The 16,410-nt window shown below is 34.5% G+C and overlaps 5 protein-coding genes across 5 annotated transcripts; 1 reads left to right on the top strand and 4 right to left on the bottom strand.

The window, feature by feature from the left end:
* Positions 1 to 39: 39 nt before the first annotated feature.
* EV154DRAFT_463490 (nucleotide-diphospho-sugar transferase) lies at positions 40 to 1,974 on the bottom strand. Its single transcript, XM_051597638.1, has 7 exons — positions 1,542 to 1,974; positions 1,303 to 1,489; positions 884 to 1,200; positions 681 to 825; positions 535 to 627; positions 341 to 482; positions 40 to 280 (listed from the first exon to the last, which is right to left on the bottom strand). Exons 1-7 carry the CDS (start codon positions 1,787 to 1,789, stop codon positions 180 to 182), a joined length of 1,233 nt encoding a protein of 410 aa, XP_051458273.1. The 5' UTR covers positions 1,790 to 1,974; the 3' UTR covers positions 40 to 179.
* A 146-nt stretch (positions 1,975 to 2,120) lies between these two features.
* On the bottom strand, positions 2,121 to 3,622 carry EV154DRAFT_442360 (t-SNARE; the record flags this gene model as incomplete). The annotated part of the gene is made up of 10 exons (XM_051596986.1): positions 3,501 to 3,622; positions 3,417 to 3,448; positions 3,261 to 3,366; positions 3,017 to 3,197; positions 2,900 to 2,964; positions 2,733 to 2,841; positions 2,603 to 2,679; positions 2,453 to 2,548; positions 2,243 to 2,401; positions 2,121 to 2,180 (listed from the first exon to the last, which is right to left on the bottom strand). Coding segments are annotated over exons 1-10 (939 nt in total), but the record flags the coding sequence as incomplete, so codon positions are not given.
* A 3,610-nt stretch (positions 3,623 to 7,232) lies between these two features.
* On the top strand, positions 7,233 to 11,406 carry EV154DRAFT_419666 (uncharacterized protein; the record flags this gene model as incomplete). Its single annotated transcript, XM_051595905.1, has 11 exons — positions 7,233 to 7,670; positions 7,725 to 7,823; positions 7,874 to 8,370; positions 8,427 to 8,544; positions 8,600 to 9,202; positions 9,254 to 9,907; positions 9,963 to 10,373; positions 10,425 to 10,658; positions 10,712 to 10,854; positions 10,911 to 11,126; positions 11,178 to 11,406. 11 exons carry the CDS (start codon positions 7,233 to 7,235, stop codon positions 11,404 to 11,406), a joined length of 3,642 nt encoding a protein of 1,213 aa, XP_051458271.1.
* A 262-nt stretch (positions 11,407 to 11,668) lies between these two features.
* EV154DRAFT_506693 (Alpha/Beta hydrolase protein) lies at positions 11,669 to 12,668 on the bottom strand. Its single transcript, XM_051601315.1, has one exon. The coding sequence runs from the start codon at positions 12,639 to 12,641 to the stop codon at positions 11,805 to 11,807; it is 837 nt and encodes a 278-aa protein (XP_051458270.1). The 5' UTR covers positions 12,642 to 12,668; the 3' UTR covers positions 11,669 to 11,804.
* Positions 12,669 to 13,981: 1,313 nt separating this feature from the next.
* On the bottom strand, positions 13,982 to 14,815 carry EV154DRAFT_480830 (Alpha/Beta hydrolase protein; the record flags this gene model as incomplete). Its single annotated transcript, XM_051598353.1, has 1 exon — positions 13,982 to 14,815. The coding sequence occupies one exon, from the start codon at positions 14,813 to 14,815 to the stop codon at positions 13,982 to 13,984; it is 834 nt and encodes a 277-aa protein (XP_051458269.1).
* Between the last annotated feature and the right edge of the window lie 1,595 nt (positions 14,816 to 16,410).

The raw sequence follows: 16,410 nt of genomic DNA, 5'->3' as shown, positions 1-16,410 counted from the left end.
TAATATTAAACGTACCAACATCATGACCCTTTAATTTACCAGTCTATTATTTACCGCACCAGCCTGGGCTAGGAATTTGATGAAAGTAATTGATGCTTGTCTTAATATCTTTAAACAATCGAAATCTTTTTTGCCCAATGCAAGTGTTAACAAATTTAATAATCAATTATAGGTTTTTTTTACATAAGAATTTCGTTATGGAAACAAGATTTAAGTTCTTTGTGGGGTAAAACAATACAGTTACGAATAATAGTTTCATCCATAACAGAAACATCCTTGCCTAATATTTTTAAAAAACAATGTTAATGGGTTGATAAAATGCCGCTAAAAATATACTAACCCAAGATGGTAATACTCTGACTCTTGACACCATTCTTCATCATGGAGCTGTCTTCTTCATAAACAGGGCATCCTTCAACACGAGCCCAAGATCCAATACGACTGTTCCAGCCAATAATTGAATGAAGAACACAACTGGCCTTCTATACTCATACTGTTAATTCGGATAGCTCACTCTTACTCTTTTTAACTTACTCCAATGTGAACACTATCGAGAATGATAGAATCCTTTACACGAACACCGCCCATAATGTTGACACGAGGGCCAATTGAAACATTGGGGCCAATCTAATAAAAATCCTTTAATATCAATTACATCGATATGTTATCTTGATATTCACCTTTGCGGTAGGATCAACGTGAGCAGATGGATGAATATAGACAGCACCGATAATTTCAGGGCCGCCAGGGGTATTCTTTGCGAGACGATCAGAGCCTTCGCGGGCTTCAGCTTCAAGATAAAGAGCATTTGCGGAAATAGCGGATCTACAAAAAATATGTCAATTTTTGTGCTACATCCGCCAGACTATTTTAGTCTATTTACCCAGCTGTTTTAATTTGCTTCCAAAATTGTTTTGTAACATGAACGTAGAGGTTATTATTTTCAGTTAAGGGTCTAAGAATGTCTTGCTCCAAACGTAACTCATCGTTGGATGAAGAAACAAAGTCAGTTTGTTGATAGCTCTCCTTTTTATCCAAAGCCTTCTTCATTTCAGCGAATACTGAGGTATCGAACAAGAAAACACCACATGAGATCAAATCAGAAATAAATGTGTCAGGCTTTTCGACATAATGAAGAACTTGGTTTGTTTCGGGATCTGCAACAAGACAACCATATTTGGTAGCCTCACTAGGGTTGACCTATGTCAATTGATTTGAGTTTTTGTTTTTACACGTTTTTTTTTTTTTTTTTTTTTTTTTTTTTTTTTTTTTTTTTTTTCACAGTTTATGTGCAGTTCCTACCTTGGTACCTAACATAGTACAGATAGATCTATGCTTCATATGGGCGCTTGCCATTTCGTTAAGGGGGAAAGAGCAAGCAATGTCAATGTGCATAACGAAGAAATGCTTTGTGTGTCCACGTAATATTTCATCACGGAAGTGGTAAATACCACCAGCTGTTCCTAAAGCTTGATATTCGTGAAGATAACTAGAGTAGAAAGTCAATATTTTTTTCCTTGACCTTTCCTTTCTTTTTTTACCGAATGTTTAAGTGAGGGAACTCAATGGCAGCATTGTCAATATAAGGAGCAAACACCTTATCCTCGAACAAACCAATAATCAAAACTTCCTTCAAACCCTTAACTTTAGATAAAGCATCGAGATGATGAGAAATGAGAGGTCGACCGGCAACAGGGAAGAGAGGTTTGGGTGAGTTAAGTGAGAGGGGTCTGAAGCGTGTACCTCTGGAAGGTCCACCGACGAGAATGACAGCCTTAGATTCAGACATTTTTATTTTTTCTAGTAGATGAGAGAAAAAGGCGAAGTTTTTTATTTATTTTGAAGCAAATGTAATGTTACAAAAAAGCCTGAGGTTGAAAAACTAGACTGGATTTTCAAAACACGAAACGAGTATGAATAATGAAGCACTGGTCTTGTTCTTGATTTCGAGCCAACATGCTGTATTAATTGTCAGTCGCGTGAGAAATTATCCACTTTTACAACTTGTTATTTGACAAGCAGCTCAGAAAGTTCAAATGGTAGGGAAATAGATATAATGATACAAACTATGATACAAAATTTATTTCTCAGGCATGAGAGGTAGGAAATACAAACCACCATATTGAAATTCCTATTATAACCAGTATAAGCAAAAACAGAATGAAACAAAACCATTTTCTCTACACAAAGAGAGGAAAGTTAGCATCTGTTTCTTTTTTTTACATACAGAAGGCAATTATACCTTCCGGGTAATCTTTGCTCTAGTCACAGTAACTGCAACATGTCTGGTGCCTTTTTCTAAATCGTGTACAACTCCTTCCGACACTTTTTCTAAATGTATAATCGTCTCTTGTTGCAACTCTACCATTGTTTGCATGTCTACAAACAAATTGTGAAGTTCCTATAAGAGCTAATTAGTACAGCGCGTTTCTATAAATGTTTCGTCGCATACCATAATTGTTTTCTCGATTCTCTTAATATCTTTATGTCTGGTCTGGACTTCATCCAATACTTGACTTGCATTGCCTGTACGACTCGAATTTAGAAGCTAACGAGAGCATTAAATTATTTATGCAAAAAAAAAAAAAAAATAAAGACTTACGGAATGAGCAAATATTTGTGGTGCCTGATCCGAATCGATGGCCATTTCAATTTCTTCAGCCGTCGCTTCAGGCTTAACTACGCCAACAATGTGTTAAGATATATTAAATGTCAGCTAGGTTTTTATTTACCAATAAGAATCTGTCTTTCGATACGTTGTCTATGTTTTTTTTCGAAGGCACGTTCAATGTCTTGATACCTTTGGATGGTCTCTACAAACTTCTTCTTGAGTGCGTTTAACTATATTATACCCTTTAAGATCCTATATTCGGTTATAATAAATTTGTCAATTTTGTACCTGAGTTACACGCATCTCTCTGTCGCTCGTATCAACCGATAGCCTGGCGTTGTTAGTCTCAGTTTCTTGAAGATGTAGGGTTAGTCAATGTTGAAAGTTACTATATATATATATTACCTTTAATGCTACTTCTAACTTCCTTATTTAGTTTACTCGTTTCATTTACTAGAGATCCTAAAAGCTTATTGCATTCGATGGTTTTATTTCCATTAATAGTGGAAAGTGATGAGGTATGCAATGATTCTATTTCGGTCACATTTTCGTTGATTTTCCCAATAAGCCATTTGATATCTTCAATCTTATAAAAACAAAGCGCGAAAGATTTTAGTTTTTGGGTTGGGGAGTAATGTTTTATATCTACCTTGGCGAAGAATGCTCCAGTAGATTCTGGCGCACTATCGAATTGACTTGTGGGTCTTTGGCTGTTATAATATGCTGCTGTTTCGTCTTGGCTGATTGGAAATGTCCTGAATATAATGGTCGATAAATGCAAACGTGGTTTTATTTTGTGTTTTACCTTTTCACTTCAGAATCAATAATAGCTGAATTCTATCAAATAAAAGTTAGCTCATGTGTATTGTATCGCAAATATTTTAGTTACTCGTTTAAATTCTTCTAGTCTATCGCGGCTAAGAGTCATTCGATAATCAGGCATATAAGTGAAAAGGATGTTTAAATAAGGAATAACAAGGGCTTAATTTTATTGTAAAAAAATTAAACAATAACAAAGGACTAAAGAAAGAGAAATATATTCGGGATGATAATTTGCTCGCATTTTCATGTTTATAAATTGATTATTAAAAATGCCTTGATTTGGATATTAATTCTCCTTTCTCCTGAATTCTCTGGGTTTAATAATGTCTCGACTATTAAATTCATTTTATTTATTTTACATTTATCTTTTTCTTATTGTTCAAAATATACAATCAATAGAACGGTTCAATTATCCTCACATCATTGTTTCAGATCATAACAATATTCTAAAATTATACATAAACATATCTTACCGTATAATTAAATCTCGAGGGTGACTTCCAAGATATGTAATATTACTCCTAACAGTCTAGCTAACGCCACCAGTATAAAGCTGATGCGAGTAGTAAATAATTTAAAATATCATATAGCATAAAAGTATGCGAACTAGATATTGCGTTGCCGATGCAAAAAGCCAATATTTTCAGCTGATTTCCTATCAGTTACAACAAAAGAATACGATGAGTTGATCGGCTGTCAATTAAACAGATTTGTTAGAAACCAAAAATAGAAAACTAACTCTTTTAGTTTTATTTGGCCTTACTTTTAAAGGCAGCATCAACTAACACTATATAGTTTTCATAAAAGGCTCAAACAGATATAGAAGCGTTTCTTTTAAACAATATATGCTTTTTAGTCTGCCTCAACAAAAAATTAAAAGTTTCCCAATTGTATTGAAACTAAAGGAGTGCGGAGAGAGCAAAACCAAAATATATACCCTCTTTTGCAAGGGATGCAAGGGAGCCTAATTCTGAGTAATATGATATCAACTAAACACTAGATAGAACTAAAAGTACTTTCAGTTGAAAATAACGGCATAATATTATAAAACAGGATTATGCTTATCAAAGTAAAAATTGGGCCAACATTTTAAATATTAGGGACATCCTCATTTGTAACAAAATTTATTTATAAATCTTAGTATGTTACGCCTTCAAAGCATTACTTATTTAAGTTCATTAATACGAATTCTCATATATAAATTATAGAACCGATCTATTGATTCGCATCATGTTGAAGATATCAAGAAGGAAAGCGATTTTAGATAAGTGGATGATGGTCATGGATCCAATCGCGAGATACAATATAAATCAACTTCAACGAATCTCATAAACTCTGCTTGACAGTTCCGTTATGTATTGACAAAAAAAAACTCTGATTTTAGCATTTTAATTTAAATGTTCTAACCTTAAAACGTTATTTCCGATTATCATATTGAGTTTCTTTTTACGCTCACAGTTAAAGAGAGATGAAAGCCACTTTATTCAAGGGTTATTTGGATATATAGGCTGATAGAAAATAGCATTAAATAGTATTGCCCGCTCTTTGCTGTTAATAGTAGTTCTACATGTGCGACTATAATGGTTGATACTTGATAAATATAAGTTACACATGCATTTGTACACTATCATAAAATGATTCATGAACTTCATCTAATTATTGGATTGAGGTTTGTTCATGTACTTTATAAAATTTCTGTTTTGGAGCTCGAAATCGAGCTACTAGATAATGCAACTAATGACGATCACTGGAAAGACAATGATGGGTAAGCCAATAATAATATGCGGCTTAGAATTTTATTGATATAACAGTGTTAAATGTGCCGATATATGGTATTTATTTGTAATTTTTGTGTATACTCAGGTCCTAAGTCTTGTCCGATCACCTTAAAACAAAAAGAAATATTACACAAAGCTATCACGATATAATATCTTCGACTGGATTTTTATTTAGGCAGACTGAATTTTTCATCGAAGTTATGGTGTAGATATATAATTCATTGGTATTGTCACGCATTTGTTGTCGTAAGGCAGTAGTAAGCGAAACTTGTTAAATATTACCCTATAATTTTTATATACATTATTAATGGTTAAAACTTACTCTTTTATCTACAATTGTTGATAATTATAAAAATTAAGCGTAATAAGCCACTTTCCCGTTCGTCTTTTAGCAGTGCTTAGAAATTATTCTATTTTCAGATAGATGTATTTTATTGATATCAGTGATTTGAGCTAAAGAAGAGCCTAATCCTTAACCTGGGTATCATGGCGCAGTTGTTCAAATAGTACTGCATTGAAATCCTGACGTTGCAAGTAACTGATAAACATGCAGCACATATAAGTCGTATAATTTATTCATGTATACAGAGTTGTCGCAGGAGATAATAAATAAGGAGATCGCATTTGACCAAATCCCGGTTTAGGAGATGCACCTTTTTGAAAGAAACCCAGCCACAATAACGTTTGAGGTCCTTTGCAAACAAGAGCACGAAGAAGTTTTTACGGACCTTAAATGAGCCACACCCGAACAAATATGGATGCTTTTTAAATCGCTCGTACTGCTCACTATGATGTATCATATCAGCTATTATTTGAGGTATATATTCCCTTAAAAGTTTATAGTAGGAAGTGGAATGAAAAAGGAGAATTGATTGATTAAGAGGGTCAAATTAAAAGAAAAAAGGAAGCCTGTGATTCAGGTGCCGTGGCTGAGATGGAATACTAGGAAATCGAATATCAAACAGAAACCGATTCCATAAATCATGACGCGTTTTGTTACCTAAACATGCACAAGAGACAAGGAAAGAAGCAAACTAAGCTGCCACTATCAGACGACAAGTTAAAAAGAGTCAACAAAAAACATCCTATCCAACAAATAGTGTCTTGTTTACCACAACTGGCCATTTCCTGTGCAATCTTATTCTGTGCCATTACTACATTCAATGTTAAATTGCAAGATGTTGGGTAAAACATGAGAGAGAAAAGAATGAATAAAATTTGTAGTTTATTGACACACTGTATTTAGAGGTACTGTATTTCTAGTCTCTTTAGTAGCAGGCGCCGTTATATGTATAATTTTTGTTCTACTCCAGCTTGGAGGAGCTCAATATAAAAACTGGCAACAAGAACCGAAAACACGTCAATACATCCAAATAGCCAGCATAAACGCTGTGGTGTCTTTTATTGGATTCAATATATCTTTGTGGTCATTTTTTGGAATTCTTACACCCATTGTGGTTATTTCTGGATTTGTATTTGTGTTGTCCACTCTAATTATTACAACTGCCCTTTTTTAATTGCTGTGCGACATCAAAATTTTTGTGATTTAACTTGTCTCCTAAGTCCTTTTTCCTTTTCTTTTTCGTTCCACACGAATAATAAAAAAAGGGGCAAACAAATCACACTCTTCTCTCTCTCTCTTTTACTTTATTATCGTTTACAGTAAAAATCAAGCTTTTTTAACCATAGCTTAAATTATATAAAGTGGCGTCGAATAATAATAGTAATACTCAAAACCCTTTCGAAGACTCATCTGAGTCCGGGTTGAGTCAATCTCGGTACGAATATTCAACACCATCTCATCATGAACAAAGTCGAGATCTAATAGACTTGCAACAGAACCGTGCCATTCAATCTCAGCAACAAACTTTTTCTACTTCCACTTCTGCTTCAACCATAAATCCTCAACAGCCTGCTTATACTCACCAGCAGATCAAGAGAAATGATTCATCTTTTGCTATCGATGAAGGTAAGGGGAGCTATACGGGAGTATGAAAAGAAAAGGGGACTTATATTGGTTTATGTTAGGGTCGTTTTATGATGATTCAGTCGTAATTCATGACGACGATGATAATTTACAACTCCTGACAAATCGGGGCCAAATAGCTGGCCGCTATGACAAAAGCGCAAGCCCATCATCAGCTACATTGGATACCGGCATACCTTTACATAGACCTACATCTCAACCTCAACCTTCAAAAGTCAAACAAAAAAAATTTAACATCAAGGATACCATCAATAAACTATTAGGCAAGACAAATGCTGCTTCCGGAACTGCAGGCGAAGGCGGTGAGCGTATTATTCATGTCAACAATACAGAATTAAATGATCAGCAAAAGTTTTTACATAATCGTGTATTCACTGCTAAGTACACTTCCTATAACTTTTTATTTAAATTCTTGTATGAAGAATTTTCTAAATATGCCAATTTGTTCTTTTTATTCATTTCCGGTATTCAGGTAATTTATACTTCGGGAGAATCCAAAATATAGACATTAACATAAGGTATATAGCAAATTCCCGGCATTTCACCCACTTCTCGATATACGACATTGGTGCCTTTGGTGATTGTTTTATTCATTACTGCTATTAAAGAACTTGTAGAAGATTTGGTAAGCTCTTTCTTTAATGTCATATACAAAATACCTAACCATTTAAGTAGGGTGTTCACCGATCTGATGCTGAGCTCAATGCAAGAAAATGTAAGGTGTTGGAAGGTACACAGTTTGTTGAGAAGGCTTGGCGTGACATCAAAGTCGGAGATGTTTTACGAGTGGAAAGTGGCGAGAATTTCCCAGCGGATATCATTTTAATTAGTAGCTCCGAACCAGAAGGTCTTTGCTATATTGAAACCAGTAACTTGGATGGTGAAGTCAATCTTAAAATTAAGCAAGCACTTCCCCAAACATGTAATATTTTGAACCCAGTTGACATGACTCATTTGCAAGGTACTATTCGTAGTGAACAACCTAACAATCGCTTGTACAATTACGATGGTGTTTTTAGTACTTCGGCTATGAATGACGCTGGTAAGAACAGAGATTATGCGTTGGATCCCAACCAATTATTGTTACGTGGTGCTCAACTTCGTAACACTCTGTGGATCTATGGTATTGTGGTGTTCACCGGACATGAAACCAAATTGATGCTGAACTCCAGGTATTTTGGGTCATTCTATTTATTTGATTTGTACTAACCTGATCACATACAAAAAGTAAGAAGCCATCCAAAATTTCCAATGTTACACGTATCACCAACCGTAATATTCTGTATTTATTTGCGATTTTGGTTATTATGAGTGTTGCATGTGCTATTGGTGGTTTAGTATTTACGGTAAACATCAAACAATCACAAAATTTATGCATCATCTAATATGTTCGTTAAACAGATCACAAAGAGTGATTATGTTGATGGCTACTTGCAACTGGCCGCTGGAATGTCTCGTCCTCAAGCATTCGGTTATGATATTCTCACTTTTTTGATTTTGTTCAACAGTTTTATTCCCATCAGTTTGATGGTGACCATGGAAATTGTTAAATTCGTGCAATCTTTCTTAATCCAATGTGATTTGGACATGTATTACGATGTCACAGATACTGCCGCAGTAGCCCGTAGTAGTAGTTTAATCGAAGAGTTGGGACAGGTCAAGTTTGTTTTTTCAGACAAAACAGGTACTTTGACGTGTAATGAAATGCAGTTCCGTGAGTGTTCCATTGCCGGTATTTCATACGCTGAAAAGGTAGAATCTGACAAGCAAGCAAGAGAAGGGGTGGATGATCCTACATTACAATACAACTTTACTCAATTGAAGGAACATTTGAAGACTCATCCCCACGCCAACGTAATCAATGAATTTTTAACTTTGCTAGCTACTTGCCATACAGTTATTCCTGAAGCCCAAGAAGGGTCTGACGAAATCATTTACCAAGCTTCCTCTCCTGATGAAGGTGCTTTAGTCAAAGGCGCCAGTGATTTAGGATATATTTTTCATGTACGTATTTTAAAATCAATTAGCGATGGCAAATCTAATGTGTTATTATAGACCAGAAGACCTAACTCCATCACTTGTTCTCAACGCGGACAAGATTCAGAATACCAAGTCCTTAATGTTTGTGAATTTAATTCCACCCGTAAACGTATGTCAGCCATTATCCGTGGACCTGATGGTAGCATTAAACTCTACTGCAAGGGTGCCGATAATGTCATCTTAGAGCGACTTGCCGAGAATAATCCTTTTATTGAAAACACTTTGATCCACTTGGAAGAGTTTGCATCTGAAGGTCTTCGTACACTTTGTATCGCCATGAGAGAAATTCCCGAAGAAGAATATACTCGATGGTCCCAGGTATATGACAAGGCTGCTACTACATTAGTTGACCGTTCTGATGAACTTGACAAAGCTGCTGAAATGATCGAGCAAAACTTGTTCTTGTTGGGCGCGACTGCCATTGAAGATAAGCTCCAAGAGGGTGTACCAGATACTATCCATACTTTACAAGAGGCTGGTATTCGTGTTTGGGTACTAACTGGTGACAGACAAGAGACAGCTATCAATATTGGCTACTCTTGTAAGTTGTTGAATGAAGAGATGAGTTTGATTGTATGTAATATGGATAGTCATTGGGAAACAAAGAGTTTCTTGGAATCAAAATTGAAAGATGTTACCGGTGCGATGGAAAGAGGGGAGGAATTGGAGGTAAATTATATACAGATATCTTATAGGTGACATATTGACATTTTTTTTATAAAAGCCGCTTGCTTTTGTTATTGATGGAAAAGCATTGACATTTGCGCTCGAAAAAGATATAGAAAAGCTCTTATTTGATTTAACAGTGTTATGTAAAGCGGTTATCTGTTGTCGTGTATCTCCACTTCAAAAGGCTTTGGTTGTCAAACTTGTAAAAAAATATGACAAATCCATTTTGTTAGCTATAGGTGATGGAGCTAACGATGTTTCTATGATTCAAGCAGCTCATGTGGGTGTCGGTATCAGCGGTGTCGAAGGTCTCCAAGCTGCTCGTAGTGCTGATTTTGCCATTTCTCAATTCAGATTCTTGAAGAAATTGCTATTGGTCCATGGTGCTTGGGCATATCAACGTTTGAGTAAAATGATTTTTTACTATTTCTACAAAAATGTTGCAATGTATTTAACACAGTTCTGGGTAAGCCAATTTTATACTTTTATCACTGAAATGGAATTAACATCAATATAGTATGCTTTTTATAATGGATTCTCCGGCTCAACACTTTACGAGTCTTGGACAATGTCTTGCTTCAATGTTATTTTTACCTTCCTGCCTCCTTTGGTTATTGGTATCTTTGATCAGTTTGTCTCGGCAAGAATGCTTGATAAATATCCTCAAATGTATATGCTTGGCCAAACGAACGAATTCTTCAATCAAAAAAAGTTCTGGGGTTGGTTCGGTAACGCTGTATTTCACTCTCTGGTAAATAGTTATTAGATATGTTATCCTATCCCTTTATTAATTTCATTTTGCAGATTTTATTCTTCCTTGGTGTTGGCATTTTAAGCACAGATGGTGTTTTTGGAAACGGCGTTGTAGGTGGCCAATGGTGGGCTGGAACAGCTATGTTCACGGCCGTTTTGGGCTGTATTTTATGGAAGGGCGCATTGATTACCGAGTAGGTATATCCACGGTAAAAAAAAAATTGTGATATATTAATTTTTTGTTGCATAGTGTTTGGACAAAGTATACATTTATTGCCATCCCAGGTTCAATGGTTGTTTGGTTCATTTATTTGCCTGTTGTCGCATTTATTGGTCCTGCCATTTCAGTTGATATTTTCCCTGAATATTACGGAATTGTTCCCATGTTATGGGGCAACGCTAACTTTTGGTTGTTTATTATTTTGGTGCCTTTTGTCTGTAATTTACGTGATTTTATTTGGAAATAGTAAGTGTTACGGGCATTTGTTGCGACTTAAGATCTAACGTTATTTTATAGTGCAAAGAGAATGTATAGACCCCTTCCATATCACTTTGTTCAAGAAATTCAAAAATACAATTTACCCGATTATAGACCTCGAATGGATAGATTTAGACAGGCTGTGAACAAAGTACGTCGGATACAGCGTCTCAAGAGAAATCGTGGTTACGCTTTCTCTCAAAATGACAGTGACCAAACAAAAATCATTCGTGTTTACGATACCACTCAACAAAAACCTCTTGGATAAAGCCTCCTATTACTATACAATTTACCCAAGATTTACACATCTTACTACTTTCAGCAGAACCTATTATAAAGCTTTGTCTCTTATTATTTTATATATTTTACATATTAAAAAAACATCATCCTTCACGCCTCTTATCTGTATAAGGATTGTACAACTAAGTAGTCCAATAGCTATTATGTATCCACCAATATTAATTAACATGTGCATGTTTGGGTCAACCCAATGAAAGGAAGTGTTAAAAGTTTGCATTTATATTATAAAGGTTTGCTTATGAGACAAAATGTATGTGTTTATTATGTTTGATAGCAAAAATATTCCAGCAAATGCATAGGAATTTGTAGTTGGAGTAGATTATCATTATAGAGTAGTATAATTATGAGTCAAATGAATGGCATTATCTAATCATTTAAAGTTTGAGTCAAAACCTTATTAGAAGTCTGCAAGAGATTGATAAAATCTACAGCAAAAGCTTCAGAATGAGTATAATACCCGATATGCCCGCCAGGACAAGGCAAAGTTTCTTTCCCCAATGATTGAGCAATAAAGGCTCCAGGCTCATAAATAAAATAATCTCTGGAATCTGCACCATGTAGAAATACCAGCTTGTCATCGTGAGTTTTCACCAAATCCAAATCGATATTAATAAACGGATCTTCACAAAATTCATGCTCTAACCAATGATTCCAATTATTGACCTTGTCATTCCTTTGGTTGCGAACCAATATATGGTAATCCAATGCATTAAAATACTTATGTCCAAAAAGTTTCAAACTCGCATTTCTGTCTTCCTTGTGTAGTATTCTGTAAACTGAATTGTGAAAATTTTGGACATTTTCAGTTTCTGGAAAGCTCTTTACAAAATAAAGTGGTTCATGAATAAAAACTTTTGAAACGGTCTCGGGATAAGCAATCAGATACTCCAATATGGATGGAGCAGAAGCACTAATACCAAATAATATAAAGGTCTTGTCAGTTATATGAGTCATTAGCTTGTGCAAGTCTTCGACATTCGTTTCAACATTTTTTGAGTAATCTTGAGGACCAGTCAATTCGCTGCGAAAGTAACCACGTCGGTCATACAAAACAACAGTGTAATACTTCACCAAAAGATCACGAATACGTTTAAATAATCTATGTCCACCGTTTCCTCCCGGGACAAATACAATATAGGGGCCAGTACCTTCAACTTCGTAGCAGATATTGGCTCCGTCGACCTGTAGATATTGTTCAGACATTGGATTACAGCTTCTTTATCAGCGTCGATAGTTGTAGAAAAAATACAAGTGAGGGTAAGAAAAACTTTATATATTTTCTCTAATCTGGTTTTATCATTCCAAATCTGCAAATATTTAAGAGTTTACTCTGAGCTGTCAGATTGTTAACTGTAATCAACAAATATATGATTTTCACTAGATAAATAGCTTGGATGACTGGATAAGAAATGGCATGAATCTCTTAAAGATGCATTAGATGAACATTACACTTATGTGCAACGAGCTTACTTTAAGACTTTCGTAATCTATGATGCAATCATTTGAACAGCTAGAATATCACGAATAAAACAAAAAGCTTGTATTTTTATAGCATATGAACTATATGTAATTGCATCAATATAAGCTGTATGTATATATACAATATTTAAAACTACAATAAATTATATTGAGGTTGGAAAAAGGTCCCGAAATGTAAAAAAAAAGAAAAGAAACCCATGGTACGCTACTCATGTAAAATTTGGATTATGACTAGTGCACTTGCCTTTTGCAGAAAATGTGTGCAACAAGCAATGAATTATACTGCCGCCAGCTGGAAGATTTTGAATAGTTCATCATGTAAATCATGCTTTATTTTATGATTAATAAAGTATCCATTCATACTTTGTATAAGTTTTATCCATTTTTGTTATTTGTAACAAGCATTCAACATTGATTAGAATCTTGTTACTTGAACCAATAAAAGTTACTTGAGCACTATTAAGTATCTGAAGCAGCACTAAGTCATATGACTGACGATCATTTACCCTGATAAACACATTATTTATGATAAAAAAAAATTAGAAGCCTGGTTCATTTCGTCGTCACTGTAGGTTTTATTTTGAAGCCCAGTTCTGTTTGTTTCTAAATGTCTCTTCTTCTTCGACTTATGGTCTCGTATCTTCATCATAAGAAGGCTTCATTTTTTGTTATTATCCCTCCCTCCTTTTTTCTTTCTTTCTTCAATTAGATCATTAATTTCCCTCCACCTTCATGGTAAGTTGTTTGTCCTGTTTAACTTAATTATTATTTATATCAAAACCTTCTGCTTTAGTTAATTTATTTAAAAATTTTCAACTACTGCTATGTGATCCTCCCCTTTAACTTTTCTTGTATTTTCTATGGCGAGTTTATGATGATTTTTTTGAACTACTATTTTAATCAACTCCCTTTCGTGAAAGTCCGGTTTTATTTCTGTGAGTTAACTTTCATTCTCAAAAAAAGTTACAAAAATTAGCATTGATTAATTTGTAAGAGGTCTGGTCCAGGATAATGAACCATAATATCGAGTATAAAATTATGAAGCGAACGCGAGAAAAAGTATTTTACAACTTTGGTTGGTATTTTAGGAGAAAATTAACTCGACAAAGTTCGAGAAAATCGGCCGCGAATTCTTCAGGACGAGTGTAAAAGCCAGTATGACCACCAGGAAATGGTAGTGTCACTTTTCCCAAGGTATCAGCAATGAAAGCTCCAGGTTCGTGAATAAAGCTTTCTCTAGATTCTACACCATGTAAAAATATCAACTTGTCACTATGAACTTTTATCATATCCAAATTCATTTTGGTAAAGAGATCTTCACAGAACTCGTGCTCGAACCAATAACTCCAGTTATTTATCTTTTTCTTCTTTTGATTACCAAGAAATATCTGACGGTCCATCTCATTGAAGTAAAAATTACCAGCAAGATTCATACAAGCATTTTGACCTTCTATATGGAAAGTTCGATATGCATAGTAGTGAAATCCTCTAGCTTCATTTATACCCGGAAAGTTTTCCAAGTACAAAAGTGGTTCATGAATAAACATTTTCGATATTGTTTCAGGGTGAGCTGTTAAATACTTCAATCCAATCGCAGCGGAACCGCTCATACCAAAAAATATGAACTTATTAACAGTTATTTTTCTCATCAACATAAATAAGTCTTCGACGTTAGTGTCAACATTCTTTGAGTAATCTTGAGGACCAGTTAGCTTGCTCCGAAAATATCCACGCCGATCATACAAGACAACAGTAAAATATTTCACCAAAAGATCACGGATACGCTTAAATAATAAATGACCTCCATTCCCTCCTGCAACAAATACGATATAGGGACCAGCTCCTTCAATTTCATAACAAAGATTAGCACCATCTACTTGTAAATATTGTTCAGCCATTTGATTCAGTGTAGATATTTTATTGCTCAACTTAGCAAATTTGAATTTACTTTTATACTTTTATTTACCTGACCTGAGTACACTAAAATAGTTAATTTTTAAATGTTAGGCAGTGAAATAGCAACGGTCAGAAGATAGATGATGTTATGTGCGTTCTTTTTACTCCTTAAATCTGTAAGCAAGACCCTAGCAAATAAGACTTTTCCGCCCTTTTTCGCTAAAAAAGAAATATAAAAACATAATATGATACGCTTAATCACAGCTTTAATTAAAATTAGTTTGCTCTTTTGCTGCAATATGGGTTCGTTTTAACCAATGAAATATATACACAAAATAAAATTAAGAACATGCACAATATACTTCTTCGCACAAATAACGGTATAAAAGCACTATATCCATCAATATTGTATTAGGGGCTATTGGAGACAGGTGTAAGTGCAGTTAATAGGTAACCGACAGTATAACTATACAGTTTGTTTATATTATCGTAGATACTTTTAAAAATACCTACTGTCAAAAATATATTTAGAAGCTTGTGAAATTAGAAAGAAAAATTGGCTTGGGTTGTAATTTGATTTACTGATGCACTATTTACACGAACTGGTTTTTTAGCACCACATTCTATAATACACGCTTATGACATTTGTTGTGAGTGGTAAAAAAAGTGACACGGTACTATCTTAATTGAATAACACAAAAAACACCAACATAGGTAAATCCTAGCAAATGATGGACAACCCGATAAAATGTTTATATAATAAAATATACGCCGAGTACTTGTAAACAAATTTATTGTTCTCAAAAGATGTAGCATTTCAAGCAATTTTTCTCCCTAGAGTGACGAACAAAACTTGATTGTTCGTTCAATTTAAACTACATGTTCATAGCAAAAGAGGACGGATATCAAAACATATAAATATAGTACTTTTAGTGCACGCATCATCCTTATGTATCAGTTCAAATAACAGAGAAGCCATGTAGCATACTGTAAAGTGGCACACCGGGAAAATGGTAAAAACGTATAAACGAGCAATTTTTTTGAGGCACATAAGATTCAGATGACTCTGTTTATTGTGGCATCTAACATACACTATGCAAAGTTTGATCGATTACATGACACATTTAGGTAATCAAACCAACCTCGCGAACATTAAATTTAACATAATATTTATAGGGGCTATCCCAAATCACAGCTTATAATGATCCTCACGTTTTATGCAGATGCAGAGGCTGATATAAAATACGTATACATCCCAGCTTAATTATACAGAAAGAATATTCTTAAATCCTGTTTTTAGGAATTGAAAAAATTCATTATATTGACAAGAATTATCGCTATCTTTGTTCAATACAATTTGGATTGTTTTCTTAATAAATAATGAGCATACAGCAGTATTATCACAACTTGGTTTGGCAAATAAATTAATGGACTGGTTTAGGTTTGATAGACGCAATAGATTATAGGCCACTATCAATTTTAAAGGTGGTAAAAAAAGAGTAGTATGCACTGACTTTGGCCCTAAAACATTTGGGAATTTTTTCGTTTTGAAACAAAAGTTTATAAGTGTACAGCATAATAGCTTTTACTTATTATT

Source organism: Mucor mucedo (assembly GCF_025094135.1).
Source record: "Mucor mucedo strain NRRL 3635 chromosome Unknown EV154scaffold_39, whole genome shotgun sequence".
Lineage (NCBI taxonomy): Eukaryota > Fungi > Mucoromycota > Mucoromycetes > Mucorales > Mucoraceae > Mucor > Mucor mucedo.
This window is presented reverse-complemented; position numbering and strand designations above follow the sequence as displayed.

Bases quoted from the DNA above. Each gene is read 5' to 3' on its own strand.
- EV154DRAFT_506693 (XM_051601315.1), bottom strand. From the start codon at position 12,641: ATGTCTGAACAATATCTACAGGTCGACGGAGCCAATATCTGCTACGAA.
- EV154DRAFT_463490 (XM_051597638.1), bottom strand. From the start codon at position 1,789: ATGTCTGAATCTAAGGCTGTCATTCTCGTCGGTGGACCTTCCAGAGGT. The intron at 826-883 runs GTAAATAGACTA...TATTTTTTGTAG, and splicing joins AAGCAAATTAAAACAGCTGG to ATCCGCTATTTCCGCAAATG. The intron at 483-534 runs GTAAGTTAAAAA...GTATGAGTATAG, and splicing joins TCGATAGTGTTCACATTGGA to AAGGCCAGTTGTGTTCTTCA.